General features: G+C 43.8%; 1 protein-coding gene across 1 annotated transcript in view; it reads left to right on the plus strand.

Moving 5' to 3' along the window:
- Window positions 1-15,879, plus strand: part of Taf1b (TATA-box binding protein associated factor, RNA polymerase I subunit B) — a 64,182-nt gene that overhangs the window by 31,542 nt on the left and 16,761 nt on the right. Inside the window, exon 9 of the mRNA XM_070015249.1 lies at window positions 10,911-11,058. Within this exon, the coding sequence (XP_069871350.1) occupies window positions 10,911-11,058 (148 nt within the window). The remainder of the gene's footprint in view (window positions 1-10,910; window positions 11,059-15,879) is intronic.

Below are 15,879 nucleotides of genomic sequence, written 5' to 3' on the forward strand. Positions count from 1 at the left end.
TAATGGCTGCATAATATTCCATTGTGTATAGATACCACAATTTTTGGATCCATTCATCTGTGGTGGGGCATCTAGGTTGTTTCCATATCCTAACTATTGCGGACAGTGCTGCAATAAACATGGAGGTGCACGTGTCCTTGTTTTTCTCCTTTTTTAAAAAAATTACTTCATAGTCATTAATAAGACTGATTTATCTTCACTTTCTCCCTTAGTATTTGTTGTTGTTGTTTTCTAAAAAAAAATCTGAATTTTGTTTTATTCAAGTAAGGAACCGTAGTGATAATTTAATGAAGAATGGAATTTAATCTTTTAAATTCTTCAGAAGAGTTGTGTTTTTATTGTTACTTCCACACTGTGTCGCCTTAGAGGAAGTTAACACCTGGTTTTCGGAGGCACTGTTTTGAGTTCTCCTCTAGAGTTAGCTTATCTTGTTGTTGTTGTTGTTTTTGGTCAGTCATGGGGCTCAAACTCTGGGCCTGGGCACTGTCCCTTAGCTCTTCAGCTCCAGACAAGCACTCTACTACTTGAGCCACTACAGTGCCACTTCCAGCTTTATCTGTTTATGTGGTGCTGAGGAATCGAACCCAGGGCCTCATGCATGCAAGGCAAGTACTCTACCACTGAGCCACCTGCCCAGCCCCAGTATAATGCATCCTGAGTGGTCTAAGAGTGTGGCTCAAGTGTCAAGCACACTGAGTTTAGTTCCTAGTACTTCAAGAAACAAAAAGAAAAGAGTTTAACCTGGTATGATGGTACACATGTAATCCCAGCTACTCAGGAAGTAAAATCAAGATGATCATGAGTTTAAGGCCAGTTGAAAACAAAAACAAGGGGCTGGAGGTTTAGCCCAGCGGAAGAGCGTCCGCCCAGCGCGCTCAAGGCCCTGGGTTCGGTCCTCAGCCCTGGAAAAAAAAAAGAAAACAAAAAGAAGGGAGATATGGATCAAGTGGTCCGTGTCTACCACAACACACACATCCTGCAGAGTACCTTGAAAAATATAAACGCATACATATATACAAGAATCTGTATCGTAGATCAGTCCCCACTACTGCCAAAAAAAATCGTCTGCCAGACCATTACCTTTATTGAAAACAGTTACTTGTTTGTTATTAGTTGTTAGTGTCTTAATGTATACTGGGGTTCAGGACAGTCTGGGTTCCTACATAGAAATCAGAAAGATTGTAATTGGAAGCCAGCCTAGACAAAAACTTTAAAAAAATCAGTGATACCCCATTTCAAGAAGTAATCTGGAGCCAGGTACCTGTTGCTCATGCCTGAAATCCTAGATACTTAGGAGGCTGAGGATCACAGTTCAAAGCCAGGCCCGGGAGGAAAGCCTGTGAGACTCTTGTCTCCAATTAACCTGAAGTTTTAAATAACACACCATTTGAGAGTGGTGTGACATCCTGCCATCCCACTGACTCTTGCTCCAATTAACCAGCAAAAAGCTGTAAGTGGAGCTGTGGCTCAAGTGGTAGAGTGCTAACTTAGACTAAAAAAATTCAGGTATAGCACTCAGGCTCTGTGTTCAAGCCCCAGGACTGGCACAAAAATAAAAAATAATCTGGGCATGATGGCATTTATCTGTCATCCAGCTGCATAGGAGGCATACATTGGAAGATCATCATCCAAGGTTGGGCTAGAGCAAAAAATGTGAGATCCTGTGTGAAAAGTAATGGCAGACAAGGACTGGGACATCTCTCAAGTGGTAGAGTTTCTGCCTAGCAAGCAGAGAGCCTGATTACACCAGTACAGTCAAAATAAGGAGGAGGAAAAGGGGAAGGGGGAAGGAGAGGGGAGGAAGAAATATAGAATGCTACATTAATGGGGCTGGGAAGGTGGCTCAGTGATAGAGTGCTTGCCTTGCATGCCTTAGGCCCTAGGTTTGATTCCTCAGCACCACATAAGCAAAAAGAAAAAAAGCCGGAAGTGGCGCTGTGGCTCAAGTGGTAGAGTACTAGCCTTGAGCTGAAGAGCTGAGGGACAGTGCCCAGGCCCAGAGTTCAGGCCCCACAACCAGATCCAAAAGAGGAAAAAAAAGTGCTACATTTAAATAAAAATCATCTACTAAATTATTTCCATTTCTTCCATTGTAGCCACTGTTTTGTTTGCTTTTTTTTTTTAACTTTTTTTTTAACTTATTTTTGTCAGTCGTGGGACTTGGCTTGGGTGCTGTCCCTCCACTCTTCAACTCAAGGGCAGCTCTCTGCCACTTGAGCCACAGTGCCACTTCTGGTTTTCTGGTGGTTAATTAGAGATAAGAGTCTTGCAGTGGGGCTGGGAAGGTGGTTCAGTGGTAGAGCGCTTGCCTTGCAGGCCTGAGGCCCTGGGTTCAACTCCTCAGCACCACATATAAGCATAAAGAAAAAAGCCGGAAGTGGCTCTGTGGCTCAAGTGGTAGAGTGCTAGCCTTGAGCTGAAGAGCTGAGGGACAGCGTCCAGGCCCAGAATTCAGGCCCCATGACCAGATCCAAAAAAAAAAAAAGAGTCTTGCAGACTTTCCTGCTTGGGCTGGCTTTGAACCTCTATCCTCAGATCTCAGCCTCCTGAGTAGCTAGTTTTACAGGCGTAAGCCACCAGTGCCTGGTGTTAGTCACTGGTTTCCTACAAATTGTTTATTTGTTTTTCTTTTTTTTTTTTTAAGTGGTCTTACTCTACAGCTTGGGCTGGCCTTCAACATGTGGTCCCCAGACTCACCTGCCAAGGGCTAGGATGATAAGAATGTACCTCCATGCCCAGCAGTAGTCATTCTTACTTTTCACGAATTCTAAATTAATTTGATCTGGATGGTTCATGAAGTTTGCTGTAAATAAAGCATTCGTTTATACGTAATATTTTTGTGCGTGAAGGAATAGAATGTCCAAATATGTAGGATATATGGGAGCTAATTTTCCATAACAGGTCTTTTTCTGTAGAGAATTGAAGCATGTGTCACCATTGGAGTGAGTGATTGATTGTGGTACTGGTAGCTGGACCCTGGGCCTCAAGCACATCGACAACTCTTTGAAATCACATGTTCAAATCATTTTATAATTAAACATTCAGTATTACTATTCATAATTCATAAGCTATGAATTAGAGTGTTATTTAAAGCTCAAATAGATTTCCTATGGATCTCTGTATCTTCAGGTCCTAAATCCATAGACAGAAATTGTCATTATTTCCTAAGCAATATAATGTAACAATTATTTAACATTGCATTTGCATGGTACATATATATGTATATGTATATATTTGTATATATGAATATGTATAAGTATACATATATATGTATGTGTATGTGTGTAGGTGTATATATATATATATATATATATATATGGCACATTTTCTTTACCCATTCCTTGTGGGATTGTTTTGAGGGGATGGGACTTTCTGGGGTTTGAATTGGGCCTCATGCTGGCTCTGCAGGTGCTCTACTACTTGAGTCATGCCTTAGTCCACACAGGTTGTTGGTTACACACCTTGGTTCCTTTCCTGTGGCTCAGAGATGCCCAATAAGGAGGGGCATGATTGTTCTGATTATAGTGTAGCTTTGTTTCTTCTCCTTTTCTTTCATTGTACTACAGTTTGAACTCACAAGTCGCAAGCAGTCTATTACCTGAGCCATGCCCCCTTGCTCTTTTTGCTTTAGTTTGTCAGATCAGGTCTTGTCCTTTTGCCCAGGTTCCTGCCTTCTGAGTAGCTGAGATTACATAAATAAGCCACCATGCTCTGCTTGTGTTTGAGATAGGGTCTTGCCTAACTACCTTTTGGGGGGCCTAACTATCTTTGCCTCATTGTTGGTTCTCAGGACCCTCCATACTGAAAATGATAATGACTATTCTAATTTATATTCCCACCAATAATGTACTAGTTCCTTTTGTTCTGTGTCTTTACCAGTACCTAGTATCTTTAATCTTTTAAAATTAACCTTGAGCTAAGGGATGGGGTAAAATAGATTTCTTGAAGATTTTGGTGGAAATAAAAGTAATGAGATTTTTTGACTTGGTAACAGCCGTTGCAGTTTGCTTTTTCACTTCTTGGAGAGTTTGTTTTTCTCACATACTGAGGTTCTCAGCTCAGGGCCTGATAACTTGTTAGGTAAGTGCTCTATCTCTTGATCCACCCCTATAGCCCAAGATTTTTTTTTTCAGTCATGGGGGCTGAACTCTGGACCTGGGCACTGCACCTCAGCTCTTCAGCTCAAGGCTAGTGCTCTACCACTTGAGCCACAGCGCTACTTCCTACTTTTTTCTGTTTATGTGGTGCTGGGGAATCGAACCCAGGGCCTCATGCATGCAAGGCAAGCACACTACCACTGAGCCAACTTGCCAGCCCCAAGAATTTTCTTTACCTTTTTATTTTGGAATAATTAGAGATATATAGAGAAGTCATAATACTGAAAGTAGTACCCTGAGCTCAAGTCCCAGTACCGCAGATAATAACCATAATAATACACACTGCAGAGAGATTCATGGAGCCTCTACCTAGATTCTATTATTGCTAACATGTATTTCTGTTGTTTTGTTATTGTGCTGTGCAGCCAGGCCCCTGAGTTCAAGCCCCAGGACCAGGTATACACACAAAAAGAATCCCATTACATTTTAATGGGAATTCCCTAAGGGTTATTATAACTTCTGCTTATGAGCAAGGACATTTAAAAGCAGGAGTGTCAGTATCACTCTTATGAAAATCAGTGTATGAGGCCAGTAATCTTCTATCAGTTAATCTGTACTCTTCACTGATATATTGAAACTCACAATGCATCATTCAAGTTAGAAAGTGGCTGTATGAGACTGCATTTATATTTCTTTTAGGAGAATGATACTTTGTGTTTGCTAAGGGAAGCCAGCAATTTCATGTGGATTCTCTTGTTATTTAGTTGGATCCTGGGCTAAAGATAATAGGACAGGGCTGAGAAAGTAGAACTTAAAAACTACCAGCAGAGTGTTTGGAAAAGTCTTTAAGTGATCTTCAGAAGGTTTCCTACCTCTGATCTTCTGGACAGAACAAATTGTTGTCCCTTGTTTACTTGGCATGTCCTATTGGCCATCAGTTTATCATCTTGTATTTGTTCGCAAGTTTCAGTGGTTCATGCAAATTGATAGTATGTTTCTGCAATGTTCTCTTGGGACATACAGAGTCATGTGTCTGTGTGTGTCTGAGTGTGAGTGTGTCTGTGCTATAGACTCCCAGAAAACTAGACTTGGAATATAAGAGGGCATTGTTTGTTGCTACCTGGGAGATTCACACCCAGTAAGACACCTGAAAGAACATACATACAAATAGAAGAAGACAACATGAAACTCCAAATCCTGTTGGTAGAGGTTTGCAGGGGGCAAGAGGGATGGGGAAGATGGTAGAGGAGATTTGGTCCAAGCACTGTGTGTACATACGGCAAAACCTCTCCTAAAAATGTCTGCTAACCCAAAAATTAGAGAATTCTGGCAGACTGACAATAGAAGGTGAACTACTTTATGAATTGTATATGTGGGATTCATTTTATTTTCCCATAAGTAGTCCATTACAGTGCTTTGCTATTACTTCTGATTGGCTTTTTTTCCCTTATTAATTTTACTTTGTAACCGAGAATCTGGTGACAGGTTTGGATTAACAGGTGCATGTAGCATTAGTTTCTCAGCTGAGTCTTAGCTTCAGAACAACAATAACAGTACGTAGGGTGGGGCACTGGTCTTTTTGTCTTAAACAGCTGAGCAGGAAGTTCATCTCTGACAGAGTATTGTAATCTGCTTTATCACCGGAGCCTGCTGTTGTGTAACAGAAACTCTAGCTTGTCCTTGCCTGTCTTAAATCATTGCTTCATGAAGGAAAATAAACTCACTGGAATATTTGTGAAATTCAATTAAAATGCTTTCCCAGAGTTCCATTTTTTATTTCATCTAGACGTACTTTACTATAGTTCTATCATCTTTAAAGGACGTAGTGATTTCTTGCTATTGTGATTAAGTGGGTCTGTGCCACTCCAGAAGCCCTCTCTGTTTATGACACTTTCCAGGCAGGTGGCAGCCCAGTGGAGAAACAGGCCATGCTCCACCCGGCCCCCTTTCTTAAGAACTGGGAGGGCCTGGGATGCCTTCGCCTGACTGTGTACTTAATTGACAGGCAGCTTTTCTTCTTTGTATGCTTTGCTTTTGCTCACAAAAGTTCATTCACTCTTCTGTAGTATGTTGAAACTTTTAAATGGAAACGGCTTTTCGCTAACAAAGGAAGCATTTTCTTCCCCTTCCATGTTTTAGCTCTCTCCACTAAGTCTTGGCTTCTTGAGCAGCTGAGCCTCCACCAGAAATGACAAAAGGTGCAATTGTGCTCAGAGATGGCGGTGAAGATAATGCCTGCCAGTGGACTTGTGTGTGGGCTGCTGGGACGGTTTTTCTTCTGTGTCTGGATTTTTATTTTTGTTACGCAGAAAGTGGAACACGCCTTAAAAATACCCTTCCTGACCTTCCAAAGGCTTAAAAAAACAAAACCTTTATCCTAGGTGAGCTATTTCTTTCCATTAAGTTCTTCTGCCCCATCAACAACAGATGAGAGAAGACCCACTGAGAATGGAGGGAATGGAGCACTATACAGAGAATTGTGGTTCATTGATTCATGTCTTTCGACGCAGGCCTCGCCAGTTTCCTTGGGCCCGCCCGCCATTACCCTGACTTGAGCAATGCAAGGCCTTTGTACTTCCAGTCGTCTTTGCTGAGTTGTCACTTCCAGCCCAGCATGAGCAGCCTGGAGTTTATTTCCTTATTTAATTGGAAGATAATCTCCCCCTGCTTTTTCCTCTTCAGTTTGGACTCCAGTTTCTGGACAATGGTGACTTGAAACATCATTTACTTCCACCAGAAATCTTCCTGTTCACCTGGGGGAATAAGCTGAAAGAGAGTCTCCTTCAGGGCAGCGGCTCCAGCGGTCAGACCTAGATACACCTGCACTTCATTCTCGCCATTTCTTTCAGGGGCTAGACAGGAAGTCAGTTTCTTATTTTTGGACATCCCCTCTCTCTTTCTTTCTCCCTCACACTTTCTCTCACTCACTTCTCTTCTGAGATTTGAACTCGGGACGTGGGGTTTGCTAGCCATAATATACCTACAGCCCTTGATTTTCCTTTTATATTGGGAACCTGCAGACCAGTTCTAGAAAGATAACATATGATGTACATATTCTCCTGCCACTGTCCTTGGCAATGTTTCTAAATCCTCAAGAATCAGTCATTTTGTCAGGCCTTGCTGCAGGCAGCAAGGAGAAAGGGGTAAAGATGAAACTGGAAATTCATTCTGAAGCACACCTCCAGTGTTCTGAATGTTGATCAACAGCATTCTCCTTTTTGAATGAGCGAGAGGAGGAGACGTGGCACAGGTCCAGCCAAACCCACGGGTGGCACTTCGCCGTGATGACTCGCGCGTCCTGGAGCGGTCTTCCACCCTTGTGAAACTGGGTCTCTTGGCTGAAGGAAGAAACACTCTTCAGCACTGTCCGTCAGCTCCTCCGGGTGCACCTCTAGTAAGGTCTCCTTGGGTCAGATATTAGTCCACTCAGTCTTCAAACTTTACTCCAGATGTGCTCACCATCTTACTGTGGCAGGCCTCGAGAGTGTTTGTGCAATCTTTGTTAGAATAACATCTGACAGTTTCAGATCTCCCCCAGGGAAATGAAGGTAAGTGCAATGACAACAGGTGTTCTCACATCCCCTCACTCCCCTCACAGCTCCGCGAGAGGCAGGGGATGGCGTCTTTTGTTCTGGCCTCCCACGCTTTAGCCATCACTGGACTGTGTGTGCACATGTCTCTTGTCAAGCTGGCATAGAAAATGGTCTGAGTGTCTGCCCATATACAAGAAAAAGGAGAATGAAGGCACTGCATTTTATTTGTTGTTTGCTGTTCCCCTCAACTCTGGATTCACAGCAATTCTATTACTTCTTAGGGGTTCTGAAGTTTTGTGTATATAAGAAAGAATATTCTGGAAGCTGGGGGCCAGTGGCAATCCTAGCTACTCAGGAGGCTGAGATCTGAGGATCACAGTTTGAACCAGCCTGGGCAAGAAAGTCCATGAGACTTATCTCCAGTTAACTGCCACCCCACCCTCCACTCCCCACCCCCCAAAAAAGGCTAGAATTGGAGATGATTCAAGTGGTTAGAGTACTAGCCTTGAGCCCAAGAACTCAGGGACAGTGCCAAAGTTCTGAATTCAAGCCTCAGGAACAGCACAAAAGAGAAAGAGGGAGGAATGAGAGAGAAAGGAAGCAACGCAGATCAAAAAGAATAAAAATAAAAGAAGCCAGGCACCAGTGGCCATAAACCTAGCTATTCAGGAATCTTCGATCTGAGGGTCATAGTTCAAAGCCAGTCCATGAGACTCATCTCCAATTAACTACCAAAAAGCCAAAAGTGGAACTGTGGCTCAAAGTGCTCTAGACTGCTGCACAAAAGGTCAGGGGCAGCACCCAAGTCCTGAGTTCAAGCCCCAGGTCCAGCATACATACACAGAAATACTCTAGAGATTGGGAGACTGAGGCAGAAGGAGCCTGTGTTCAAAGCCAGTCTGAGTTACTTAGGGAGACTTTCTCAAAAGACAACAACAACAACAACAAAAACAGGTGTGATGGCACATACCTATAATTCTATCAATGCTGGGGCAGAAGAGTTGTGAGTTCTACACATAACTGAGCCCCTGTCTTTAAAAATGAAAAAAAAAAAAAAAAAACAATGGAAACTCCTAGAGAAGTCATTTAAGCAGCATCTTCTCAGACCAGTGTTCTAATGTAGGACCTAAGAAGACCCTTCACTCAGAATAAGCATCTTCCATGTGATTCCCATAGCGATTTGTTCTATGCAGTGCACATAATTCTTATCATTCTTCCTGTCCTGTCTTTGTTCTACTTCATTCCACAAAAATTGAGATAGTATTTGATGAACTAGCAAATAACCCAAGGGTCAGTATAAACAACAAGCCTTAACTAGTCAGGCTAGGGTGTTGGTATTGGTTGGTTTCTTTTTGTGGTACTGAGGTACACTTGAGCTCTGCCCTCAGTCTTTTGGGAATATTTTGTTTGCTTGTTTTTGAGATAGTATCTTGCTGATTTTTCCTGGTCTAGCCTCAAATTCATGATCCTCCTGCTTCTATCTCCTGAGTAGCTAGGTTTAGGAGCATGCATCACCACACTCAGCTTAAAACTTGCAGTTTTAAACAGAATTCTGTTTATTCTATTTGATACATCAGAAATTCTAAATACCTAGTGAAAATATGTACAAATGCCTACAGCTTCTAAGAGGTCCTTCCCTTAGGTGTGTCCTAGAGGTGAGTGTATCTTCTACAAATCAGTCTAACAAGTCACTGACTGTGTACCATGGCTGTTATGTGGTAGTTGCTCCTGTTTTATAATCTTATCCTCTTTGGCTAAGGACAGTGGGACAGAGACAAAAATGTTGCACGGTCCTGTTACTCTCTAAAAACACACTAAGCAGCAACGCTCAAAGCCACTGCCAAAGGTTAGATATATTGCTGCACTAGACTGGGCTGGCTCATTTATACTAGGAGCAAATGTGAGGAGAGACCAAGGGCCCCTGCCAAGCTCTATTGGCATAACTGACTGGCATTCTGGTGCGTGCATGCGTGCGTGCGTGCGTGCGTGTGTGTGTGTGTGTGTGTGTGTGTGTGTGTGTCTCATAAGGTCTTGCTGTGCAGTTCAGGCTGTCCTTGAATGCACAGTCCTCCTGGCTCAGCCTCCCAAGTGAGGGGATTACAGGTGTGCACCACCACTTCCTGCACATTTGGATGCTTTCAGTGAGGTCCCCTGGGACAGAAATGGTGTGAAAACTAAGGTACAGTTTAACAAAATGAATACCAAGAAGCTGGAGCTTGTGGTATCGAGGAAGGAATCAAGGAAGGGGGTTAGACCAATGACAGAGGAAGGGTGGGAGGAGCGTGCAACATGGAGTTATAGATTTTACCTGCTTAGAACCTAATAACCTAATGTCATCTCCCGCATGAGGCATGTGACACTGCTGGGGGAAGGGGACTATGCACTTATGGTGAAGTTAAAGATGAATGGGCATGGGGGGTTGTACATGGTTGTAGTTACGGCAGCAGTGACTGTAGTTGAGTGTCATCTCAGCCTTATCTCTTCTCCAGATGCTCCTATGGCAAGAAGTGTGGCCTTCATGAGGCCAGGAAGAGTTTCATGAGCCAAACAGAATTTTAACGGCTTTTCAATTTAGTACTATTACTGCTTAGAATTACTGTTAGGATAGTAAGAATCTGTGGGTATTTTCCCCTTCCTATTTTTCTCTGCATTCCAAATATGTATTCAATAGATACATGTTATTTTTAATCAGAAAATATTCTTTAAATAATTTATGTTATAGGCATTGCTCTCATTGTTTTTTATAGTATTAGAGTTAGAACTTGAGGCTCGTGCTTGCTAGGCAGGTGCTCAACCACTCAAGCCATACTTTCAGCTCTTTAAGAATTAGGGGCTGGGAAGGTGGCTCAGTGGTAGAGCGCTTTCCTTGCATGCCTGAGGCCCTGGGTTCGATTCCTCAGCACCACATAAGCAAAAAGAAAAAAGCCGGAAGTGGCACTGTGGCTCAAGTGGTAGAGTGCTAGCCTTGAGCTGAGGAGCTGAGGGACAGTGCCCAGGCCCAGAGTTCAGGCCCCACAACCAGACCAAAAAAAAAGAATTGTTACCTTGGAGGTACTGGTGGCTCACACCTGTAATCCTGTCTTTTCGGAAGGCCGAGATCTGAGGGCTGTGGTTCCAAGCCAGCCCTAGAAGACAAATCTGAGACTCCAGTTAACCAGCAAAAAGGGAAATGATAGAGCCAGGGAGATCGGGGAGCCTAGTAAGAGCTTAAGGCCTGAGTTCATGCTCTGAGACCAACACACACACACACACACTCTTGATTACCTATTTTTCATTTCAGTCTTGGCCTGACTATGAGGAGATCTATAAAAACATGATTGAAATTGCCATATTTTTAGACTTGCCACGTTTTCCAGACATAACTGAAGACTGCTACCTCCATCCCAACGTCTTGTGTATGAAATACTTAATGGAAGTCAATCTCCCTGGTAAGGAGTGGTAGACCTTGGGGTAGGGGGTGGCAGTGGGGGATTCCTCACCTTTGGGATTATGGTAAGCAGATAAGAAACCTTCCTTTCCAGTCACAGTCTACCATAGCCTGAAAGGGTCTAGAAGTAACCAGCTTCAATTCATAATACTGTCTGAAAATTAATTCAAATTACTTAAAATACATAAAGGGGCAGTGTTCCGAAATAAAGTTCTGTTTTGGTGTTGAGAATATATGTAGCCTTTATAGCAAGTCTGAGCCAGGTGCCTGGGGCTCGCTCCTGGAATCTTAGCTTCTCAGGAGGCTGAGATACAAGGGTCATGGCTCCAAGCCAGTCCAAGAAAGTCCCTGAGACTCTTTTCTCCAGTTAACCACCATTTTACAAAAAGCCAGAAGTAAAGCTATGGCTCTAGTAGTAGAGCACCAGCTTTGATTGGAAAAAGCTAAGGGACAGTGCCCAGGCCTTGAATTCAAGCCTCAGTACTAGCACAAAAAGTAGATATAAAAAGTCTGCTGAGTGCAAGCAAAGTCACAAATATTTCAATATGAGTTATTCTCTTTTTCAATAAAACACTTTATTTGCGTGAAATTTTATTACTATATAATGAAGGTTTAAAAAAAAAAAAAAGAAAGAAAAACCCCAGTCAAGCATGGTGGCCCATGTTTGTAATCCCAGCAGGTTAAGAGACTGAGACCAGAAGATGGGCAGTTCAGGGCCAGCTTGGGCTACAGAGTGAGACCCTGTCTCAAAAGCAACAGCAACACCAGGCAACAGTAGCCCATGCCTGTAATCCTATCTATTCAGGAGGCTGAGATCTGAGCATCACAGTTCAAAACCAGCCCAGGCAGGAATGTCTGTGAGTTGCTTTCTCCAGTTCCAGTTTATCACAGAAAAAACCAGAAGTGGCTCAGTGGCTCAAGTGGTAGAGTGCTCACCTCAAGCAAAAAGCTCAAGAACAGTGCCCAGGCCCAGAGTTTAGGTCTTAGTAAGGCTGGCAAAAAAACAACAACAAAAAAAAAAACCCCACAGCAACAACAAAACTCCAGAAGGTGATGTATGGTAGTTTTGTTGTTTAGTAACATTTACTGTTTCCAACTCTTTTTTTTTTTTTTTGGGGGGGGGGGGTGGGGGCGGGTCCGCTCGTGGGGCCTGAACTCTGGGCCTGGGTGCTGTCCTTCAGCTCTTCAGCTCAAGGCTAGTGCTCTACCACTTGAGCCACAGCACCACTTCCGGCTTTTTTCTTTTTGCTTATGTGGTTCTGAGGAATCGAACCCAGGGCCTCAGGCATGCAAGGCAAGCGCTCTACCACTGAGCCACCTTCCCAGCCCTGTTTCCAACTCTTAAAAGAAACAGAGGGCAAAGTCTGGTCAGATCCTACGTACCACAGGACAGCGGCAAGGACAGCCTTACTGCCTCCTTCCAGAGCAACAAGACGAGGGCTGCAGGCAGGGCCCACTGCGGGAAGCCCCCCTGAACCCCAGCTCTGCTAGACCAGAAATGGGAGGAGCTTTGTTTGTTTGTTTCTGTTTTGAGACAGAGCCCCTCACTGTGTGGTCCAGGCAGCTGGAACTAGGATCTGATCCAGCCTTAGTTTGAGAACTAAGATTACAGTTGTGCACCACCACACCCAACCTAGGACTTTCATTCCTAAAATGTAAACATGCTATGACTGCATCATTGCCTAAGCAATACCAAAAATATGCTTGAGTGTATTTTTATTATGTATGGGTGTGTGTGCACACACACACGTGTGCATGTATTTGTTTTTGAGACGAGTCTCTCTCTGTTGCCCAGATTGGTCTTGAACTTGTGGGCTCACGTGAGCCTCCTGCCTCTATCTCCAAAGTAGCTTTGTGCCTCGTGTGTGCTTCCGCCTATCTAAGATGCATGGAAGTCAGGTGCAGTCCAGCAGCAGACAGAAGAATTTTCAAAAGGGGAAGAGTCGGCTGCCTGTGTCTCACACTTGTAATCCTAGCTGCTCAGAAGGCTGAGATCTGAGACTCTTACCTCCAATTAACCACCAAAAAGCTAGAAGTGGAGCTATGGCTCTAGTGATAGAGTACCAACCTTGAGCAAAAAGCTCAATAACAGTGCCTATGACTGACACAAAGAAAATGAGGGAGAGTTGTGTATTTGGAATTTTTTCAAGAGAGCTAAAAGTGGTTTTAAGCATGTGAGAGCAACAGATACCCTTCCTTAGTGCCCTTCATTGTTTTGATTTTTTATTTGAGACAGGCTCTCACTAAGTAGCCCAGACCATGAACTCATCATCTTCCTGTCTACCAAGCACTGGAATTTTGGACATTTGCCACCATACCTGGCTCCTCAGTGCTTTTTTTGTTTGCTTTTTGTTTGGTTGCTCTTGGGGCTTGAACTCAGGACCTGGGCCCTGTCTCTGAGCTTTTTCATGGAAGGCTAGTGCTCAGTCACAGTGACCCACCAGGCCACTTCCAGTTTTCTGGAGAAAAGAGTCCAATGGACTTTCCTGCCTGGGCTGGTTTTGAACTGCGATCCTCAGATCTCCACCTTCTGAGTAGCTAGGATTGCAGGTGTGAGCCACCAGCACCCAGCTTCTTCAGTGATTTTTAAATGTGACCAGAAAGCCTCAGCAAGCCTGCCACACACAGTTTTGCAGGCCCTTTGACAACTGGGAATGAGCCGGTGTGGTGCTTCATGTGGACGTGAGCAGGTCTGCACAGTAGAGTTTCTGGGCACTTTCACAAATATATGTCATTTCTAGAGGCCTTTGGGATTTCCAGAGTGCCCCCCACATCTCTCCTCTGCAAAGGTAGGGAGGGAAGGCAGGTAGGGGCCTTCATTAATACTTGAGAACTTGAGAGACTCAGAAACTCAGGTGGTCAGAAGCAGAGAAGGTTCTGACACCACATCTTCTGCCCCACAGTGGGCTCTCCCCACACCCAGCTCTGTTCCTCCTGCTTCTGCCACTTCTGCTTTATTCTACTTGTGCTTCTGGTACAAGAGGAGCAGTATAAAATATAAGATCTAGAAGAAACTAGAAACTTACGTGTAACTAAACCCCGAGCTCCCGAGGAAAAGGGCTGTCTCTAGGTCAAGTACCCAGAGCATACTAACTTGTTGAAGAATGAAGAACTCTTAGGTAAGAACTTTAGCTAAGTTATTAGACTGTAGTAGACATATAAGATAATTTGATGCCATGTTTTCAAATGTACTATATATGTGTTTCATTTCTGTGTGAGCAAAGCACATTTTAATTATTAGTGGATGCTTTGGAGATTTTAATTTTTTATTTATTCATTTTTATTTATTTATTTTTGTCAGTCATGGGGCTTGAACTCTGGGCCTGGGTACTGTCCCTCAGCTCTTCAGCTCAAGGCTAGCGCTCTACCACTTGAGCCACAGCACTACTTCTGGTTTTTTGGTGGTTTATTGGAGATAGTATCTCACAGAGTTTCCTGCCCAGGATGGCTTTGAACCATGATCCTCAGATCTCAGTCTCCTGAGTAGCTAGGATTACAGTCGTAAGCCCCTGGCACCTGGCTAGATTTTAATTTTTATTTACTTGTTTTTGCATTCCTGGGAATTAAACCAAGGTCTCAGCGTGCTAGGTCAGTGCTTTTGTCACTGAGCTCCATTCCCAGATCTGATTAGTGAAGTTTTACTCAAATATGTTAAGGAGGAAACTTGCTTCGTAGTTGACTCGTCCTTTACCATAAATGTGCAGTGAACAGCAGTTTTGTGTATGTTGATGCATTTGGGAAGACACAGCAAGACTGGCTCATTCTCAGGTTTAAGACAGAGACAAGTAATATGCTCTTGAGGTGCTGAGAGCCTGGGAGAGTGTGTTCGTGCTCACAAGTGGCTCATCCAAGGAGCCTGCTGGTGTCACACTGGTGTGCTTAGAAGAAGGAATTGGTATAGCCAAGATCTGTGCTGTACGTAACGATCAGACCAGCAGAGCTTGACATGAGGAATGGGGAAAAGAAACTTTCTAGACAAAGAGGCAAAAGTGTCTGTGCAGAACAGAAAGTGTGTAAGTGGCTTTGATGTAACGGGGCTGTAGCTACAAGTTTTCATGGGTTGATGAGAAAAGGAGAATGAGATGATTGGACCACAGCAGAGTCAGACCTGAAAAGAGGAGTCTAGTTATAGGGTGAGCCGAGGAGCAGCAGTAGAGGAGAAAAGGAGATAGGGTTGGCAGAACTTGGAGTGCCTTAGGGACGTTAACTCATGTAGTCTTCCTAATAGATATCATCCATACTGTTGTCATTCTTGCTTTATGCCGGTGGAGGGGGAAGATGATGTATCATGCCCAAGACCACAGAGCTAATAAGGGATGAGCAGGCCTCCAGACGACGCAGCACGGTTCTGCTGGCGTGGCACACTCCAGTCCATGGAGGCAATAGTAGCCAGTAGCACTGCTGACTGAATGCACACCGCAGGCCTGGGTCAGTTCCATGCAGTGCCTTAGGTTTTTGTAAGCTTTTGTTATACTTCAATTTGAGTGGGATGCAGTGTGTCTTGCATACTTAGGTTAGTTAAAAAGTTGTTGTGTTGGGGCTGGGAAGGTGGCTCAGTGGTAGAGCGCTTGCCTTGCATGCGTGAGGCCCTGGGTTTGATTCCTCAGCACCACATAAGCAAAAAGAAAAATCCGGAAGTAACGCTGTGGCTCAAGTGGAAGAGCGCTAGCCTTGAGCTGAAGAGCTGAGGGACAGCGCCCAGGCCCAGAGTTCAGGCCCCACGACCGGACCAAAAAAAAAAAGTTGTTGTGTTACAGAATTTTCAAAGTGCATTTACCTGTCCTATTTAATCTTTTTAATTCTTGGTAACCCATTTAACAAG

The sequence above is a fragment of the Dipodomys merriami genome, unplaced genomic scaffold (genome assembly GCF_024711535.1).
Source record: "Dipodomys merriami isolate MVZ:Mamm:240054 unplaced genomic scaffold, mDipMer1.0.p SCAF_110, whole genome shotgun sequence".
NCBI classification, from domain to species: domain Eukaryota; kingdom Metazoa; phylum Chordata; class Mammalia; order Rodentia; family Heteromyidae; genus Dipodomys; species Dipodomys merriami.